At 57.1% G+C, this 20,654-nt stretch overlaps 1 protein-coding gene across 7 annotated transcripts in view; it reads right to left on the bottom strand.

The window, feature by feature from the left end:
* The window catches only part of HDAC7 (histone deacetylase 7), a 90,510-nt gene that overhangs the window by 10,210 nt on the left and 59,646 nt on the right, over nucleotides 1–20,654 (bottom strand). For 4 of the 7 annotated variants that reach the window (XM_052809586.1, XM_052809588.1, XM_052809585.1 and 1 more), the window contains exons 2-8: nucleotides 6,044–6,240; nucleotides 4,277–4,367; nucleotides 2,057–2,168; nucleotides 1,444–1,559; nucleotides 1,154–1,276; nucleotides 548–657; nucleotides 3–119 (exon numbers count right to left, since the gene is read on the bottom strand). In XM_052809586.1, the coding sequence (XP_052665546.1) occupies nucleotides 3–119; nucleotides 548–657; nucleotides 1,154–1,276; nucleotides 1,444–1,559; nucleotides 2,057–2,168; nucleotides 4,277–4,367; nucleotides 6,044–6,240 (866 nt within the window). Of the gene's footprint in view, nucleotides 1–2; nucleotides 120–547; nucleotides 658–1,153; nucleotides 1,277–1,443; nucleotides 1,560–2,056; nucleotides 2,169–4,276; nucleotides 4,368–6,043; nucleotides 6,241–12,239; nucleotides 12,411–14,702; nucleotides 14,724–20,654 lie in introns of those variants that run through there. The other 3 variants (XM_052809591.1, XM_052809589.1, XM_052809587.1) reach the window with 3 other exon arrangements.

The following is a 20,654-nucleotide window of genomic DNA, read 5'->3' as shown; positions in this document are numbered from 1 at the left end:
ACCCTGGCGCTAGTGGTAGCCGGCAATCCCAGTGTGATGGCCGGAAGGGAGGCTGCACTCTGCAGGGCAAACTGGGCCAGTGAGCTCTCCTGCATCATCAGGCGCTGGGCCAGGGGTGTCTGCACCAAACACAATTCATTAGTTTCCTGCTCCAGCAGCGGCAGAGCTCAGCGTGGGACAAGCAGCTCGGGCACAGGCAGCAGAAGAGGGTGGTTGAGCCCCAGCTGCCTGGCAGAATGCCTGAGGCCAGGGCAAGGGGCATCGGGGACCCATGGGGACAGCACATACGCTAGGAGACAAGAAATGCACACTGTGAAGGAGGACAGCGTGTCAGAAGCAGCGCTGGGCCGGGCAGAGGATCCCACCGTGCAGGGAGAGCAGGGCTAAGGGCAGCTCTTGGGCAGTGGGGTTCAGGGCTGGGGTCCCTGGGGGGGGGATGCTACCTTCGCCTGAGCCTAGGATGGGAGGGGAGGATCAGGGCACCCAACCCTGGGGTCAAGAAGCCCCAACCTGCAAGCCCTCGGGCTGCGAGGCCGTCAGAACTCACCTCGTGGGCCATGCCGGAGGCAGCGGGGAGGGCTCCGTGCTCAGCGGGGAGGCTGTCGTTGGGAGAGCTGCAGCCAGACACGGGGGTGCTGCTACTGCTTGGGGAGGAGTCTGCGCAGGGAAGAGAAATGGGGGGAGATGGGCACAAGCACCCAGAGAAGGGCTGCACAGCCCCTGCCCCAACCCTTCGTAGCCCTCCCTCCCTCTAACAGCTGCCCACCACCCTCCTAGGGCCAAATCTCCCTTCGGCACAGTGGAGCCGGAGCTGCCCTACCAGCGTGGGAGGCAGGACACCACAGTGAGGAATCCTGACCAGCCGCATTTGCTCAGGGCCTTGGACCCTTCCAGCCTTGTAGGTCCATCCTGGGCCCAAAAAGCAGCAGGGTACAGCTACAGCACCATCCTTTCCTGGCTCATCTATCCCTGCGCCATCACGGCAGAGACCTCCCTCCACGGATCGCGTCCCGAGGAGGGCACCGATAACGTGCCAAGCCCCAGAGATACGTCCCCCAAGCAGATGTGGCGCAGGGTCCTGGACAGACCGTAGCTGCTCCAGCCTGGCCCCAAGGTCTCTCCGAACCCCCCACCATCCCGGTGAAGCCCTCACCGATCGCCTCGGGCTGCCGTCTCTTGAGCGAAGGGGGAGCGCTCTCTTTCCGCGTCAAGGGGTTCTTGCGTCGGTCAAGGCACTTCCTGGGCTTGCAACGCACCTTCAGGTTGGGTTCAGACGCTGCGAGCAGGCAAGGCGGTTAGTCCCAGTCCCACTGCTGATGGGGGTGAAGCTGGACTGGTTTTGTGGGGCCAGGCCACCCCACTTCTCAGCTCCAGCCGTCCCCTGCAAGCAGGCTGCGAGGGTATCATGGCGGGAGGGAGATGGCATTATCCCCAAGGCTTTACCTGTCTTCCGCAGTGGAAAATGCTCCGGGGGGTCAAGAGAAGTGCTGGGGACAGGGGGCAGGAAGGTGCTGAGCACAGGAGGGGAAGGGCCCTCAGGATCCAGAGGCTCCAGAGACCTACGGGGAGAAGACATCTTGTTAGAGAACGTTCCCAGTTGGCAGCCACGTGCCACCCACACTATGCCCTCCAAGGCAAGGGTGGCCCACGGGGCATTGCCTTTCCTGGGTGTGTGCTAGCTCTTCTCCCCGTGGCCAGAAAGGCTTGTCCTGTCCGCTACCACAAGCGCCTATAGAAGGAACCCAGCTGCTGGTTTTGCCTCGTCTTGGGACAAAAGACAAGGAGCCTGGCAGTACTTTTTGGGTCAGGAGTGGGACAAGCCATCAAAGTTCAACAAGGTCAGGGAAGACAATGTGGGAGCTTCATCAACCTCCTGCAAGCACTTCGCACAGAACCAAGCTATCTCAACCCAACAAACGTTTAGCACTAAACAATATTTCTAAAGACCAGGAAGCGGAAGATAACGGCAAGATCTTGCCCAAGACAAACAGCCACCTTTTCCAGGTCCCAAGCAGATGTCCTGCTCGGGGCAGGCCAGAGGATGCTCTTGTTTTACCTGTATGGCATGGCTGAAGGGTTGGGGTTGCTGGTCCTCTCCAAAGCTGCCTGCTGCTTCTTCAGGATGACCTCAGCCAGCTTCTGCTTCACCACTGTGCTGGCCACAGCACCTGCAGAAAGACCAGCAGTGACCACACAGGGCTGAGAGCCAACACAGAGCACTTTAAAGGATCCCTGCAAACATGAGCGCGGCCCCACAGCTCCACAAGCAATGCCAGGATGGCTGGAGACCCCCTACAAGCGCACCGACACTGAGAAAACCCTGCAGAGATGCTTGGTGCAGTTCTCAGGTCAAGATGGGCTCAGGGAGAGAAAGGCCAGCTGGGGCAACTGGAGTTTCCCAGACAGTCAGGGAAGCATCCCTGTCCCACTCTCTGCTCTCCCATGTCATCTCAGGAGCCTGATCTTTTAGCGTGCGCCTCGCTGAGCATTGGGAGCGCGGCTTGTGAGAGGCAGAGCCTCGCCAGAGGCGAGTCTCAGCTGCGGATATGCCTGCTTCACCTGAGCCAGAGAGAGCAGGTATAAGCTGACACCCACAGAATAAAGAAGGCATGAAAGCACAATGTGGCTCATACAGCAGCGACAAAACTCCCACGGGTGCATGGGATCCTTCTGAAGCCTCTCCAGAGACACTGTGCCCTGGGGCTCTTTGAGCCTGTGCTACATGCTGATAATTTCCAGCTGATGGCATACAGCTCTGCTTGTCCTGCACCTCAGCTCCCCACGCAGCCACACTCTGCCCCCAAACGGGGGCAGCTTGCACGAGAGACAGCAAGAAAAATAAAGCACCTCCAAACAGTTCAGGGGATAGCTCTGAGGCTCCTGAATCTCTTGATGGAGCTGTGCTCTTCCAGAAGAGCAGGAGACTTACCACGACCCACTGGCAAACAAACAGCAGCGACCCACGTTCAACACGTGGCTCCGGTGTGGTGGTGAAACACCCCCACACAGAGCTCTGACTGCTGCAGGGTGCTGCAATCGCCAGCCTCCGGCTGCCATGAGCCTCCCATGTGGTTTCCCACTTCGGGATACCTCCCCCCCACCCCACTAGGGCCCGTTCCCATACCCCTACCCATGCCAGGCCATATCCCCATCCATCCATTCCAGCAGGAACGCTCTGTGGTTACAACAGGGATGCTCCACGCTTCTATGCCAGCATTCGGCACCTCCGAGCACAAGTTAGTTAATTAATTTGTATGATTAACTCCCAGAGTGCATGAAGGGGCTGTGTGTAGGCTGTCGTGCTCAGCCGTGCCAAGCTGACTGCGTTCGCAGGAGCTGTTTGCTCAGGAATGGCACGAAAAGGGCAGGCACTGCGTTTTCAGCATTGCAATTAGCCCCATCAACCCTGTGAACCACGGCAGGGCAAGCCTGTGCTCCGCAGCCACATGGGAGCTAAGGGAAAATATCAGCATCCCGACAGAGCTCAAACTGGACGGGCAGGTGGACAGTAGGCTCTCGGACGCTGGGACGGGCGCAGTGCATCCAATGCATGCTGCAGCTGCATCTTTGGGTTGTGATGCAGAGCTCTGCACATCCAAAAGCTCAGAGCAAGCTCCCTGTAGCGACTGGCACTAGATGGCGCAGGGAGATCGCAGCCGGACGGGGTTTGCAAATTTTTCTGCCCAGCATGAGGGGACCCACTAACCTCTCCCCACTGCCACAGGTTCTCCAGCCTGGGGCTTCCAAGTTCAAGAGGTAAATTCATGCCCTGCCCAGTGCAGTCACAAGCGCTGTCAGCTCCGGTAGCACCGCTGCAGTGGCCATAGGGCACGATGCAACATTAGCATGGAGATCTATTGCGACCACCTGGTTGGCATCGCTAGGAAGGACATGAAGGACAAACACCAGCCAGGCCAGAGCCAAAAAAATCTCTTGCCAGCTGCTAAGTGCAACTTGCTGGCATTGCTGCTTGCTGCTCAGGAGGACCAGACTTCCCCACAGACACTAAGTGGTTCTCTTGGCCCCAGGCAGGCACAGAGCACGGCTCAGTTTGATGCACAGGACGGAGATGCTCAGTGGCGTGGATGCTATCACGCGCCTTTAGACCAAGAGCGGGCAGAGCTTGGTCTGGCTGACGGCAGAACCACCTGCTGAGCCCCCTTCTAAAATCTCACCCCCTCTGTGAGCCAAGTCCCCCCAGTTTCGGGGACACGGCTCCTCGGGCAGAGATTCGGCACCCAGTGCCACGTGCCGGCAGACACACGGAGGCTCTTACTTCGCTTGCTCTTGTCCTTGTTGAGGATCTGCCGCAGCTCCTGCTCCTGTTGCCCAGGCTCAGCTTCGCGGTGTGGGGACTCCATGGTCACCTGCGAGAGGAGAGGGACGTCAGCACCAGGAGACCCCAGCCTCACCCAACGCAGACCGAAGTCCTCTTACCCCCTTCCCCACGCCCAAGGCATGATGACACGGTGACGGAGCATGTCTGAAATGGTCCGTTATGTCATTTTTGGAAACCTGATGGGCAGCCCTGGCCGACAAGAACGCGTTAAGTTGTTTCATCACAGCAAACCAGATGCATCTTTGTCTCCAGAGATGCTCTCCCCAGGGACATTGTAAAACTCAAACCAGTGTGTTTCAACTTGATGCCTTTCGTGATGTTTTGACATATCTGTAGCTAGGTCATGTTGTAATACAACAAAAAGTAGAAATCATAGTTGACTAAAAAAGGGAAAAAAAGAAAAAAACGATTATAGTAGTCTTAAAAGTTTGGAACTTGGTGTTTTCCAGAGCTGAGGTTTTCAGAGATGATCCCATCTCACAGGGAGGTCAGAAAGCACTAATCCCTCTAAGCACCCAACAGTCATGGCAGCAGCATCTCAAACTCGCCTTGTGTGGACCAAGCTGATGCTCAGCCTCTCCCAAAAAGCCTCAGTATGATTCCCCCTAGGGCTTCCAGTCGAGGTTACTGGGACCAGTGAGCACATGCCACACACCAAGAGCGGGGCTGGTGCTCAGACCAGAGCACATGGGACGTGAGAGAAGCGGATGAGGCTGGGCTTGTTTAGTCTGGAGGTGAGGGGCTACAACTCTATCTTCTACCACCCAAAGCGGGTTCCAGAGCAGGTGGAGGCGCAGCAAAAGGATGAGCAGCAACAGGACACATGTGCCATGAGGGAAATCCCATTTGGATATATGGAACCGATTCCTGCCATGAGCACGGTGCAGCCCTGCGACTGGGACGTGCAGGGGGTGATGTCTCTGCTTAGAGATGGTCACGACTCGCCTGGACGAGGTCCTCCACAACCTGCCCTACCTCTGAAGTTGGCCCTGCTCTCAGCAGGGGCCTCCAGAGCAACCATCCAAGCTAAACCTTGCTGTAATTTTGTGACAATGCAGAGTCTGGCAGCAGAAGCTGTGCAGGGCAGGGGTGCTATTCCGGGTGACACGAGAGAATTTCAGTGAAGACTTCCCAGAAAAGCAAATTAGCTTGTAAAGTGAGTAAGTCATGCCTTTAGGGCAGAGAAACAGCAGTGGCCAAGCGGAGTGGCAGATCACAGACACCAGGCATCCTGTCCAGTCGCTCTGGCTCCTCGCTCAGCACACATGGTATGCGGCTGAAAACATTTCCCTGCTTCGCACATCCCAGGAGGCCCCAGCCCTCCCGCTGGCCTTGGCAGGACGGAGATTTGGCCTGAAAGTAAGACACGAAACCCCCACCTGACTCCCCAACCAGCCTCCTCGTGTCAGAGAGGTCTCCGGGCTGGCTAAAAAGCACTACAAACTCTCCAGCTCAGGGGAAAGAAGGAATTCACCTGGGAAGGTAATTTTGGGGTTGGGATTTCCAGTCTCTTCCTCTTAATCCCTGCCAGAGACGGGAGCTCGGACAAAGCCAGCCCTGACGCAGGGCACTGCTGGCAGACACGCACGGCACCACGAGCTCCGTGCTTTAGGGGCAAAATTAATTCTTCAAAGTGCCCAGTCCTCACTCAGCTGCTACCGAAAGCGGGTGCAGGTCCCCCCCTGCACCCCAGGGTGCCCATACCCTCACGTGCTGGTGGGCGAGCTGCTCCACTTGCTGCTGGTGCAGGCTGGCGAGGAAGAGCTGGTGTTGTAGCTGCTGCGTGTGCTTCAGGGCCAGCAAGGTGGTGTCAGAGCCGGGCTTGACGACGCGCTGCCCGATCCGCAGGTCCATGGGGACGGTCTGGGGCACCCGTGGGGAGGTGCACGGGTTCACAGCAGCTGTTGAGACACAAAGAGGGGCACAGCTCAGTCCCTGTCCGGCTCAGACCACCCTCCTAGGTAGGTAGGGAAAGTATCAGGATGGGGCCCGGGTATGTCCCAATGCACAGAAGGGCACTGTGAGGAACACGTCCTGCCGTCGAGAAGGGCTTGCCACACACCATCTACTGCCTGCAAAAGTCTCCTCCATCATCTCAGAAAAAAAATCCTGTAAATCACACAGCCTTGGAGAGTCTTCAAGGTGCTGCAGGCATCTCTCCCTGACACCACAGCTGAGAATTGCTTTGCGAAGTTAAGACGCTCCCGCCCTGCCTGGATGCACAGCCTCCGCACGCGGTGAATCCCCCATCCTCATGGGAACACCTAAAATAGTCCCAACTACACAGAGCGTCAGAGCGCCCACTGCAGCAGGGGATTTTCACCGACCAGTTCCTAAAGCTTTGCTTAATTTATCCTGCACGTGCCACGGGCCAGTGCAGAGCAGAGCTGGTCGCCTCCAGCTGCAAAAAACAGAAGACGAACCTACAGAAGAGCCACCCAGCCATGTGGACACCCACAGATGCACCGCTCCTGCCGCGCTGAGCAGGCAGCGAGCCGGCCAAGTACAGGCAGAAAGGGGATGAGCGAGCAACGACAGCGACCGAAGGACGCACGGGCAGCCCCGATGGACCTGTGGCATCCCACAAAACAAACTCAGCCGGGTGCAAGGCAGCCGTGGCCACGGCAGCTTCGCGCTTCGCCACGGGCATTGCAGCACAGGGGAAGGTGGAAAAAGGCAGGTAGGCAGGAAATTCAGCACTAAAAGACACTGCAAGGGGGATGCTCTTGCAGGATGCGGGGCCAAGGCCACTGCAGCCTAAGAGCTAATTGTTTTCCAAAAGCAGTTTAAATTAAAAAAAAAAAAACAACCAAAAACCAAATGCAAATGTTATTTTATAGACAGAGGACCACACCCTGTGCTGTTCAAACCTCAGCCTCAATGGCATCAGGAAGCTTGTGCTGATGACTGCAGTACTGCAGGAGAAATCTCTGCAGGCTCCTGCCCCGTAATGCAGCATTTAAACAGCTCTGCCAGGGGGAAACCCAGCAAACTCCCGCCCCGGCCCGCGCCTCCCTGCAAGGCAAAGGAGCACGAGCGTGTTCACCCAAGGAGGGCACAGGGACTATTAATAACCACAGGCGCACATCCGTGCAGACGACAGGGTGCATGGCCCGGCTGAAACGGGGCCAGCTCTGGCTTTCCTGCGTGGCCCAGGCAGGGAAAATTCCCTCTGGTCGAGGACAAACGCTTCTCTGCACCAGCTCAATTCTCCATGACCGAAATGTCCCCGACCCCAGCCCATGTCGGAGAAGGACCTGATGTTCCCAGGAAACCCCATCACAGGGTTTACTCCATTCTCTCTCCCATCTTGCTGATAACTGCCTGGGGTTTAATTGGCTCTAATTGCTACACCCCGCCTACCCCACCATAACCAGCACAATATGGAGGTTGAGGAATATTAACAGCCGCAGCCTGAAAGCCGCTGAGCTTCTCTGCCCTGTTATCACCAAGACCTTGGGGTTGGACACGGCGCTATGCCATGAGATGGGCAGAACGAGCCCCACAGCCCCCTTTGAGGGTCAGGCATGGCAAAAGCAGATGAGCACGTTTCAGCTGCATTTTTACGAGCAAATAAGAGCCCAAGTGAAGTTACCCTAAGCAAGAAGACCCCAAGTTTTCTCTCTACGTGCCTTTCAACACCTGCAAGAATCCAGTGGTCCCAAAAAGGATGACATCGTCCACAGGGCTGACAATTCATCCCAGCGCTACCCAAGAGGCTGCAGCGCTCAGTCCCACCTCCTTGCAGCATGGTGCCAGCACCAGCACCCTGGGAGGCCATACCTGCCTGCTGCTCCAGAAACCTCCCAGCTTCAGCAATCCCCAAAGGGCCTTGGCTCTTGCTAAACATCAGCGATTTTGAAGGATGCAAGCGATAAGCCAGGCTCTCACCTCCTGATTCTCAGCTCGCATGTGTTCCCATCTCCCAGTGAGGAGGAGGAGGATGACGGAGGGATGCTGGCCGAGCCCCTCGGGGATGCTCAGCGGGAGGAAGGCTGGAGGGAGGCAGCGGCACGGCATGCGTAGTACTACCCAACGTGTCGGGCTGCTGGCAGCCAGACAAGGACAGATTGTAACGAGCAAATCTCAGGATGGGAAACAGGGACTTCTGACAGCTCCCAGCCAAGCCAAATCCCCGCCACGTGACGCTGTCTATCTGCAGGAACCTGCTGAAGCTCGGCCATCCCTCGGTCCCCTCCAGCCAAATGTCAGCGTCCTGCTGTATACCACGAAGGGGCAGGAGCTGGGAAACGCGGCAGGGCTACCGGGGAACCGCAGCCGTCGGGCTCAGCTTTTGAGACCCTGAAAAGAGCTGCTTACGTGAAAAATCATCATTCAGAGGGGAAAGCGGGGGTATGAGGAGGAAGGGACCAGCCCACCAAGCCACAGCCTCTGTCCTCGGAGCTGATGGCATCCGGAGAAGAGTTGTCACAGCCTTTCTCCGCTTGTGATGCTAAAAATGCCCACGGGCAGCTCCCACTGGCCAAAGCTCAGCAGCAGCGGTCTTGATCTCACCTCCCCATCAGCATCCTCAGGCTCGGCAGGGCCTGATGCTGCCCCGACAGCACCTCCCTGGGGCAAAAAGGGGCAAAGAAGGTCTTGGGGGCAAAGCAGGGGCTATTACAGGCACCTCCAGGGACAGAGAGGGAGATGCAGACAGTGGCACAGAGCAGAGGGGGAAGGCACTGGCGGGGTCTCTGGGAATCTCTCTACCTCATTTGGTTTAGTCTTTTTAAAAACAAACTCCAAAGCGGCGGAAGAGGAGAAGTGGGAGGGAACGCGTGTGCTGGGGGAGAGGGAGGACGGGCAGGCCAGCGGCCAGCAGCCAGAAAAACAACTTCTCACCACTCGCCCAGAGCCAGGAAAAAGGCTGTCGAGCATCCCCACGGCCAAGAGGCACCGGAGCCAGGGAAGAGCCGCCGGCAGAGGCTGCGCAGACCCTCCTCCTGCCACGGCCCCCCAGCTCTGCACATCGATGGCGCAGGGAGCACCCGCTACACCAGGCCCTGCTCAGCTGGGGACATTTTAGCAAAATTTACAGGAGGAGGGAGAGAGGGAAGATGGGACCAAAACCAGGCACCACGGGGTGCACGGACTGGCCTGAAGTGCCCCAGGGCGACACGGGCGTCCCAGCCCATGCAAAGCCCCTGACGTTACAGCTTCGCACCCGGCCAGCGCGGGCTAAAGCCACAAAACTCAGGGAGGTTTTCCAGAGCTTGGAAACACGACGCTTTACGTGCCCAGTGCCAGGGTGGCGAGGGACGAGGACGGGCAGCACTGGGAGCACAGCCCAGCCCCTGGGCAGGAGCCTCGGCCACTGTCCCCGTGCTGGGACCCCTCCGGTGCGTGGCACCTGCATGTGGCAGCTCCCTGGGGATGTCCCGCATCCCTCCTGCTCCAGCCCAGGTTCCAGCAGCTCTGGACCCCTTTGCAAAGCCCTTCCTGCCCTGGGAGCTGTTTGTTTCAGCCGTGACCTCCCGCTGCAGCTTGAATTCATTTGGGGTTTCATGCCGGGACCTCCGCCAAGAGTTACAGTAAACAACTCCCCTCCTCGGCAGCCTCCGATGCTCACACATGATTCAGGGGGCAGGCAGCCAGGCAAGCAGCTCCTCCTCTTCCCCTGACCCAAAGAAGGCCAAAAGCACAGCCCCGCGATGGCTCCTGGGGGGTCTGCCCCTTTCCCCAACGCAGCCTGGGTCCCGCTGGTTCCTAGTGGACCCTTCACAAGCCACCAGCACCACGACGCGTGGCCACGGACAGGCTGGGACTGGGATGCACAGGCTGAGACTGGGATGCACGGGCTGAGACCGGGATGCTCCGCTGGCCCTGTGCAGCCTCAGGGGGCCGAATCCATCATCCTCCTCACCCGCATGGCCAGGAGCGGGGCCGAATGCCGGGGCAGGGAGAATCAAGCTGGGAGCACCCACCCAGGGAAGAGGCAGAAGGTTTCTGGGACAGGCTCCTCTCCCGGCTGCGTGTCCGGCTGCCAACATTTTTGCGAATTATTTTTAGTTCGCAAGAACATTCGCATGGGAAGGCCGGCGCTGGTGGCAAGCTCGTCTTCACACAAGTGCTGGGGCTGGCAGGGGCTCAGCAGCCACCATGTCACCAGCAGCAGCGCAGTGGGACCGGGGCAAATGGCCCTCCCGTTAAAACGCAGCAAAAACTCAGCCTCTTTGCAAAGATGGGATGCCTTCTCCCTCTTCTCCCTGCTCCTGCTGAATAATCATTCATCGCGAAGCTTATCTGCTCAGCTCAGACAACACAGCGGGTATTTGGGGTGCAAAGCAAGGCAGCATCAGCCTCTCTCCTGGGCGGGAGATGAAGGCGTCCACGGGGATGACTTGCTGCCTTGTCCCCGCTTGCACCACGTAGCCCGGCAGTAAAACACAAGGACCGCGGATTCCCGTCACCGTGGCACCACGCGGTTGTTTTTCTGGGTCACCTCGCGCAGCCAGGTCACCAGGAGGAAAACATGCCGGCGCGCCGGGAGGAAGCCGAGGCAAACCGCGCCGCGGTCCCGGCACGCGGAGGCGACTGCCCAGGGCTGCCGAGCCCATCGCACAAACCGCTCCGCACCTGGGCAGGTAGCAGCGGCGGCAGCTCCACCCTTCCTCCACGGAAAGGGGAGATTGCAACACGGCGAGAAGAGCTTCGGCACGGAGTCTCTCCCCGGCGTGTCCTGGGAAAGCCTTCGGCAGTACAAGCATGAATGCGAGCTCTGTGCTCAACAACCCGGCACGGGTTACCAGCATTTTCCAGGCTGCCGGCATGGCACAGCACAGGGAAAACAACCGAAGCGCTCCAAGAGCCCGTGCGCTTGCCGGCGAGGCGGGGAGAGACACGGAGCAAGCGTGCAGAAAACGACGGGCTCTCCGCTTTGCAAACAGTCAAGAGCCTCTCAGACTCCTGCTAAGCTTTTGGCCAGGGTGAGATCTGGTGGCAGCGAGTTTCCCAGGCTGGCGGTGGTAATCCAGAGCTTGTGCCGCTCGCTCCCCAAAGGGGAAATCACTGGTCATGCTGCTGCTCTCAGACAGACAGCCACCTCCCCCCCCCCCCAAAAAAAGAAGCAGCACAGAAATCTTTGCTTTGGCATTTCCTGATTTTTTTAAAGAGGCAAGATCAGCCATCAGCAAAGAGCTGCGCTTATATAAGAGGGAAATAAAGCAAGAAGCAAACAAACCAGAGAGATTATTAAGGAGCAAACCAGTCGCATCTGAGCTACGCCTTTCCGTGAATCCCTGCCTTCAGCCTTGCCTGCCATGAAGGCAGGCTGCCGGGTTTTGCGGCGCGGTGCAGCCGTGCCGTGTGCCAGCGCTGCCCACGAGGCGATCGCACACGGCGAAGAGCTTTGTCTGAGGCTGAGCAGCAGTTAAAGGCAGGTTTTTTAAAAAACCGTTTCCCATCTTATGTTGATTAGCTGTGAAAGGTTCAGAGTTCAGCCGGGTTGAAGAATGCGTGTGATTAAAAACATTCCACTTTAATAAAAGGAAAAGGTCTTCTCCAGAGCCACGCACAAGTAACAAAAATTAGCTGGAGGGAATTTGTTCAAATTAAAAACACTTAAATAAGAAACCACACGAAAAGGACTATGTTGAAATAACATTAAGATCACAAAGCCAGAACTCGAGAAATAGGAAATCCCAGAGTCGGGGTACCTCGCATAACCTCGCCCTGGCCCCTGGGGTGTATGCACCAAGATGCTGGTTTTAATTACGGGACCAAACCCTATGCTCCCCTCAAAGACAAGCAAAAAATGACAAAACCAGCATCACCCCATCTCTGCCCAGCTACACCAGAAGCAGGGACACAGGCACTGCCGTCGGGTCTCGCGGCTCTCGGTGGGGGGAATACTGGGAACCCCAAGCCAGTGCTCCACGCGCCCCTCTGCTCCCCCTACCTCCATCTGCTCGTGCGTCTCCAGGGGGTTTCCTCGCAGGACCCCGCGAAATCTGAGCGTTTGGGGCATTTTCCTCCTTCCTCGACTTGCTGGGCGGCTGCCGGGGGAGTGCCGGGGAGCTGCCGCACAGCTCCGGGGAAAGCAGCTCCGGGGAAAGCCCTGCGCCGCCGCAGCTGTCCCTGAGCGGAGAGGCCGTACGCAACGTCCCGCATGAGCCATAAGAGAACAGATGATGCTCGGGGTAGATGTAATGTTTGGAGCGGTCGGTTGCCAAATTCTGATAACTCTTTATGGAGCATGTTAACTGGGAGTTTCAAGGGCTTTATGAATTGGCCAGATGAGGGTGGATCCCTCTCCTCCCTACCAGACATCAAATTCCTGCTCCAAAACAAGAGGAGGCTGATGCTTCTCTATGAAAAGCCCCCGAGAGCTTTTCCACAAGGGTAAAACCCTATTTTTCTATGCCGATTCTTGCAAACTTTCTGCTGCAGAAAGTTTCCAGAAAAAAAAAATTGAGACAGACAACGATCAAAGTTTGGCAAAGTCACACGTGCATTCACAAAACCCCTTCCGCAACCGAAGTCATGAACCAGGATTAAAAGCAACGCACCTGAAACCACCCAGACTATGCACATACACCTGTGAGCGAAGCACATTATTTAGGTATGTCAAGCACATAAATCAGAAAATACTCTGTTTGAGCCTGTAAATGAGATCCACATCAGGCCTCGGGAAGCGGATCAGGGCGAGATACTTCCCCTGATTACTCTCGCTGGTTATTTGCGGCTCGTGACCTTTGAGTCAGACATTTAAGAGCCCTCCCTGGAATTTTCTCCCCGCAAATGTGCGTAGTTACATTTTGAAACTCATGACTCCAGGACCCAAAAATCTCACGGTGCGTTGAGGCCAGCCTGCGCTACAGGGACACGGGGCGAAAAGCTTTGTACCTGGATCTGCTGCTATTAATGCTCTCTGTGTTTCAACCCACACCCCAATATCGGTGTTCCCATCCAGGCTCATCAGAGACACGGGACCACGCTATACGTTCCCACAACATCCATACAGAGCAGAAGGCAGGACTCCACTGCCAAAGGAAGAGGTCTAGTGAACGCTTCAGGGCTAAACAAAACATTCATGGAAGTGGTCCAGCTGCATTTGCAGTGGAAATACAGATGCCTGTGCTCTCCCTGAACAGCAAGCCCCCTCCTCGCTGGCCCAGGGCTGCCCCACAGATGCGGTCAGTGGGGCGAGCCGACCCACACAGGTGTGTTTAGGTGCCTGTTTCAAGGCAGGTTTTTCGCATGCTCTCAAATCTGCATGTTCAGATTGGCCTTGAAAGCATTTTGGCTGCAGGGCGAAGCTGGTCAAGAGGATCCCAAGGTAACGCTGCATCACGCTAACTTACGCCAAAGCCCCGAACCTTAATATCAGACCCGAACTTCACCGCAGGTGGTACTTAAACCACCAAACAGCTTCCTTCATGCTCACATGCAGCTCTTGGAGGAGCTGGAGCAACTTGCAAATGTCCCAGGGGCTGAGCTCCCTGGATGCTGCCCATCTCCCAGGGATGAGTTTTTAAAGCCTTCAAAGCACCCAGCCATGAACGTGCAGAGGCAAAACCTGCACAGCAAAACCTGGCAATAGGTTTCAAGTCTCGGTTTGAGATCATTCAGTCACAGGGACACACAGGTATGAAGCCACAGAAAGAGCTGGGCACAGGCAGGATTGAATCACGCCACAGGCAGGGAACACAGTGACTGCAGTTTCACAAATAGCTGCTTACGATCCCAGTGTAAGGCATCCCCGTCCCTGCCGGCTGTTCCTCGGTCGTGCCCTGATATATGGCACCATCAGCCATGCCTACACGGGCAGGTATATGTGTGCTTGTGCGCATCTAAAGCAAGTAAGTAAATAAATAGTGTTTCTACCAGTTTCCTTGCAGAAGGATCAGGTCCCCGCGCCACACCGTTTGAGCGTGGGCAGCATGAGGCGCAAGGTGGGACCGAAGAGCTCATCTCTTGCAACCGCAGCCGCGACTTGGGACCGGAGGGACAGCAAGTGGGCTCCATCCCCGCCACGGCTCTGGCACAGCTGGAAACCTCTGGCAATCATTTCCTGCCAGCAGTTGCATCCTCCCACCCCCACCGGTCATAAACCCCATCCCAAATAGCAGCACAAGGCCCGCGGGGGAGGATGCTGTGCGGAGGAGTGCAAGGTATCCCCAGGAAACCTCGCAACAACCGCCATTTCCTCCGAAACAGAGGTAAATTCATGACCAAAGGGCTCTGTTGAAGGAAAGCCAAGGTTGCCTGGCGGTGCCTCGCGCTCCCCAGAACAGCGTAGGCAGCTACCGCTCACGGAAACTGCCAAGATTCGGGAAAAGTCCTCCCCTCCCAGAAGGGAAACATTCCCACACAGCACAGCCCACCCCGTTGGGATTCCTTCCCCTCCGACCACCCTCACCTGGTTGCGCAGCCCAGACAGGGTCTGCCAGCTACTCCCCGCTCGAGAGCCACCAGCGGCAGGTCGGCACAGCCCCACATATCACGCTATCCAGAGTCCTGCGACGGAGAGGCAGTGCCGTTCCTCCTGGTCCTCCCTCAAAGCCTTTCTCTGCAGCGGGCTGACGCTGAGCTCCACCGCTCCTCCTGCCCCGCCAGCCCTGCAAACGAACCCCGCGGAGGGCTGCTACGGGTCTTCGCCGCCCATGTCCTCTCCTGGCGGACACAGCTACGGGAGCAGCCGGAGAAGGGGCGAGGGTTTGCGGTGCGCTCCTGAAACCTTAAATACTGCCAAGGCCCGCTGGCAAAGACGAATGCGGATGATAGGCGGCATCTCCAGGCAAGCAAGTATCCCCGCTCTGCCTGAATTGGAGCAGCCCAGTGTCTTCTAACAGCCCCATCTTCTCCCTCAACCAGGCTTCTGGCAAGAGGGACCAGTCCGGTCTAGAGCCTCAGCATCATCACCCTGCCTACAGCCAACACAGATCTTCTTTGGAGAGAGGCTTTGGCACCGCTCCTGGCCAGGTAAGCTCCTCCAGGTCTCTCTTCTCCAAGCAGGTAGATACCACCAGAGGCAGAGCCGTGTGGCAGCCCCACAGCCGCAGCCAAGCGCTCCCGGGAAGTGACTGAGCACCCTCTCGGCGCAGGACGCCTCGTCTTCCCGCACCGGGTTTGATTACATCAGCACGAGAGGATGCAGCCTCCGTGCCAAGGGAAGCAGAGGAGAGATCAAACGATTATACGAACCTCTCCTCAATTACCAGCCGTTTGCATAAGTAGAGGAGAGCGTTCCCAACCGGTTTGGACAGCACACCGATGGGCTTGTCAGCACCTCTGCCCCGCACCACACTGCTGCCCGCAGCCCGTCCGGGGGCCGTTGCAGAGGGGTCCTCGCTGCTGTCACCTCCTGCACGCACCAAGCCACTGTTTCGAGCATCCCACCGCGGCACGGAGTGCCTCACGGGCACGGCACAATGCCTTCATCCACCTGGCTCAAACCTACAACCTGCTTTGCCTCGCACCGCCCGCAAAGGGTCACCGCTGCACGGGGGCTGCTGTCACCGGCGCTACAGCTCAGCCTACATATTTATTTTTTTTAATTGCTGCGTGCAACATAGCAAGAGCCCAGCTTGACTCATAAGCCCCTGGGGAAGAGCTCAGGGCTCCAAAGCGGTGTCTTGCTTGATCTGGAAGTGCTGAGACAAAAAGCCCGAACTCCCACAATACCCACTCTCAGCGAATGACTACTCAAGGGGACCTGCCCATTAATTGGAGCCTCTCTGCATGCTGCAGAGAAGGAAATCCCTTTGGCAAACGCTGGCCAAGGTCCAAGGCCGGGCTGGAAGGCAGATTTGGTCATGAAAAGAAAATTGAAAAAAAAAAAACCAAACAAAACACTCAGGCCCAATACAACGCAGAGAGCAGGAGAACAAGTTGCTGGGAGAAACACCGGCAGCCCCAGCTCTATGGGAATACGATGCATCCCATGGAAAGAGGCACAAATGAAATCCCCCATGCGGATCTACGGACTGCTCAACAGCCATCAGCAAGGGCACGACTGGCGTTGACCCCAAACCTTGCTCCAGCGCTGACCATCAGGTGTTTGAGCAAGGAAACTTTCAAAGCTGGGCAGACCCAGCTTTGCACCGCGAGGCCAGGGGACAGCACACGGTGGACTCCAACGACTGCCCACCCCATCTCAGCGTCCCCTCCAGCCAGCGCTGGAGATCACCAGCACACAGAGCAGAGAGTCGGGTTTTAGGGTGAGAGCTATTTATGTCAGAGGAAGGAAGCCGCAACATTTTCAGTTTCCTGCACAAATACGCTTCTGGTATCCTTCACCGTGGGGCTGTCTGGCACTGCCTCCCATACCTGGGTGCTCACAAAGAAGCTAGGGAAGCACAGCCTTTGGCTCAAAGTTGGCATCTGTGCAGCTGGGCAAGGTGCAGGCGTCAAATCCTTAACGCAAAGGAGGCTGAAACGTGCCTGGATCCAACAAGCCCTTCTGCCACACCATGGGGACACCAGTGACAGCGGCCCTGGGGGGTAAATCTGGGTTAGCGCTGGTGCGTGCAAGCAGCTGGGGGGAGATGATGGGAAGAGATCCACGATGCTGAAGGTGGGTAATGCCACCCGGGCTGGAAAAGCTACAAGAAACGGCACGCCAAGTCATCAGGCAGGATTTCTGGGTCTCCGCGAGATCTGGGGGTGAAGAAATGCAAGGAGGAGCCGGTGTCCTACACACAACTGGAGCCTGCCTGGGGAAAACCAGGAGCAAACAGCAGTCGGCAGGGAGAAACCTCGGAGGAGGACGCGGGCCAGCTCCCAGCTGACGGCTGCGGAACGCGGGTGCCCCGAGGCAGCCAAAGCGGGGACGGAGGGTGCGGTGGGGTGTGTGCGCTCCGCACTCATGTAGCAACACTGCCCAGGGTGTTTAACCCAGAAAGCAGGGTTAATCCTGCCGCTGAGCTGCTCAAGCACAGGGGAAAAAAGGAAAATAAATAAACAAACCAACCCCCGGTGAGCCCAGAGCGGCAGCATTAACCTCAGACACTGAGGAATCAGTGCACGTGTTGGGATTTGAACCCTCGGCACCTCTCAAGATCAGACCTGGTGTCAACTCAGCAAAATCACACACCCATCCAGGACCCTAAAACTCACTCGACAATCAAACAAACAACAGCTCCTGGCTGGGTGCATGCTGCAGAGCTGAACCGGGCCCAGCTCCAGACGAAAGGATGCTCACGGCGCATCTGATACAAACCCATCCGTATAAGGCCCTCTAACATCTGCAAGGGATATTCCCACCCGTTCGGCACACTCACCTACAGACGTCATCACGTCCCTCTGAGTCCTTGGGGGTCAACGCGCCCGTAAAGCTCAGCCCTGCGACGCGGGCTGGGCTGATGGCATCGGGCGAGCGGCACAACGACCGCAGCGAAGGGCGGCGGGAGCTCTCAGATCTTTTCTCCCAGCGGTTGCAAAGCCAGGCGCGGCCGCACACCACACCCTTGCAGTTCTCACGGGCAAGCAGGAACCTTGGCAAAGCCCTCGGCTTGCTGGCAGCCAGCCCCATCAGACTCATTAAATGCAATTAAGCCAGAGCGGGTATTCTTCCCCCCCCCCCCTCCCCGGCTTTGGGGGATATTGCTTTTAGACAAAATAAACAGGGAGGCTTTGCGTGGGCTCGGGCAGGTGGCTGGCACCCAGGCTCCACGCAGCAGCAGGTGGAAATGCCGAGGTCTTTGTCAGGGAAGCAAAAGCCACGGCAGAGCAGAGAGGTTGGTCCACGATGCCAGCCCTCCTCCCGCTCCCGTGCGTGCCCACTCCCAACTCCCTTCGCCGTGGCAGCTGCCAGAGACGAACACAAGACCCTCTCTGCTTTGCAAACGGGAACACGCAACAAGATAGACCATAACGAAGCTTACAGCCCAGCTCGCTCATATTTTAAAAAAATGGGGAAAAAACTTCTGCCCCAACCTAAAGTGGTAATTTGTTGCATCAGCTCCTCTGACATCATTTCTAAGCTGGTTGAGAAAAGAATTGCTATTCTGCTGCGTTCTCCATGCTCACAGCCTCCCTACAACCACAAAACCACGGAGGAGGAAGGAGACAACTGAACTGCGCATCCCCTCCTCCTTCCACGCAACCTCTCCTCCCTCGCGTACCCCACCACAGGGCGGCCGGTGCCAACACACGCAACGGGACACGCGTGGCCAAAGTATCAGGAAGGCTTAAACCGCCAAGGACACGCAGGCGAGGTCATTACCCCGACCCCCCGGGGACGAATGGTACTTTCACAAGCCTGCAGATCGTTCGCATTTTTCGCTAACGCAAAGAGCTGGCTCCGATGGCTGCCAAGTAATTGCTCCATCGCCCTGGCACTGCTGGACACCTCCTGTCAGCAGCGAAATCCGGGAGCTCCCGATATTCCTGGCAGGTTATGCGGGCTGGCCCCAACCCTGGGCTTTGTCAGAAATGTTCGGCAGCTCCAAAGCAGGGTATGGGGGGTGTCCCTGAGAACGGCATGTGACGGGTACCACGCACAGCAGATGCTGTTTGAGGAGGACAAAACAGCCGCACTGCATCCCAATCCGCTTTGGGACAAGCAAAGAAAGCAAGCCAAAAGGGATCCTTAAAGCTTTCTGCTCCCCTATGGAAAAATCAGCAGTGTTGCTAAGTCCTGGGGCTGTCCCAGGACAGACTCAACGCCAGCACACGTGAGATTTGAATTTGGACTCTTCTGGCTGTCCCAGGGTGATCCCAGCTGAGCTGGGATCCAGTTCAGCAAGAGATGGGCTTTTCCCAGTTTGGCTGCTACAAGCAAGCGACAATCACCCCAGTAAAACTGGTAAAACTCTCCCATACAGTCAAACCCTCACAGATGTGTCACAGGCAATTTCTCCACCTCTAAATGACGGGAGAGGTGTGGCTTGCACTCTGACCAAGATCTTTGCTTCAAATGTTTGGGGTTTACTGGTGCTAAAGGGATTTAGCCAGAGCAAATTAAGATCATTTCCCATCTTAATTAATCCTGCTTTCACTTCCTGGCACGTGGGAGCCCAGCCTTCTCCAGCGCAGCAGGGAGCCTCGACTTTGTACGGCCACAGCAGTCAGAGCTGTGCAAAAACGCAGGAAGGACTTCGCAGCGTTTCTTTGTAATCGTCAGAGCCCCGTCCACAAGATGAAGAACTAAAAACATCCCCAGAAAAGCCAGAACGCCCTTTCATGGCCATATTTCTCCATCACAAAGCAAGAGGTGACCTTCTCTGTTCCCTTTCCCCACCGCACACTTCTTCCAAAGCTTTCAGACGCAACTGAAACCATCTCTGCTGAGGGGCCAGGGATTATCCTTCCATCCCCTGCAGCCCCACCATGACATCTCCACACATACACCCCCTCCAATACGGCGCTCAGGGTGTTTATAACATTAGGATCCCACTTTACCTTCCCAAAATACCTTACGTTGAGAGCCAGCAACCTCATGACAGTCTTACCCCACCACTAGGAATAAGGGATGTGGAGGCAGCAGCATCTCCCCTGGCATTGCTGAGCACCACGAGTCTGGCCATGTCTGCGTGTCCGCTAAAAGCCACGTTGAAGAAGCATCTCCTCCGATGGAGCTCCGAGCCCCTGCCTTGCACAGGAGGATGCGCCTGAGCCCACCGGCTGCCAGCGGGGACACGGGACACGATGCATCTCCACTGCCAACACCACGGAGAGGAGGGGAGACCTCGGGGACATCTCAGGCCAAGATGCATCACCCCCTTGACCTGGGCGGAGCGGGACGGTGCTTCGAATAGCAGAAATTGTGCCTATTGCACAACTGTCAGCGAGAAAAATCTTCTCCCCTCCCCGCCCACCCCACATCCCTTTGAGGCAAAAGGGAAGAAGGCTGGTAACATCCTTCCTCTCCTCCGGACAATGCGATGGAAATAGCAAGGGAGGAGCGGGAGCGGAGGCAGCCTCGGCTCCACGAGGATGCGGTGCCTGGCCAGCGGCAAGGAGCCGCGCGCGGCTCCCGGCTTCCTGCCATTGTCCCAGCCAGGGGCCGAGCCCCACGCAGCTGCACACCCGGGACGGCAAAACCAAAATTGCCTCTTTGCTCCCAAAGGACCAGCCCCGAAACGCAAACCTGCTGCCCCGTCCAGGAGGGGCGGCCGTAGGCAGAGAATCGACCTTCACTGGGACCCCCAGGCAGAACGGCCGGGTCTTGGATTTAATCCGAAATCCACTGGCAGCCACCAGCTGCCGTGGAAAAACGGTGATTGCTGTGCGCGGTCCCGCAGAGGGGCTGGAAACCAGAGTCTCTGCAACAGGCACAAACACCGTGTAAAATCCACTCCTGAGACTGGTGGGATTTTCCACTTCAGGGAAAAAAAATAAAAAAAACCAAGACAGCAGAAGACACTTT

The sequence above is a fragment of the Harpia harpyja genome, chromosome 15 (genome assembly GCF_026419915.1).
Source record: "Harpia harpyja isolate bHarHar1 chromosome 15, bHarHar1 primary haplotype, whole genome shotgun sequence".
Taxonomy (NCBI): Eukaryota; Metazoa; Chordata; class Aves; order Accipitriformes; family Accipitridae; genus Harpia; species Harpia harpyja.
The sequence above is the reverse complement of the archived record's forward strand: the minus strand, read 5'-3'. Positions and strand labels throughout refer to the sequence as shown.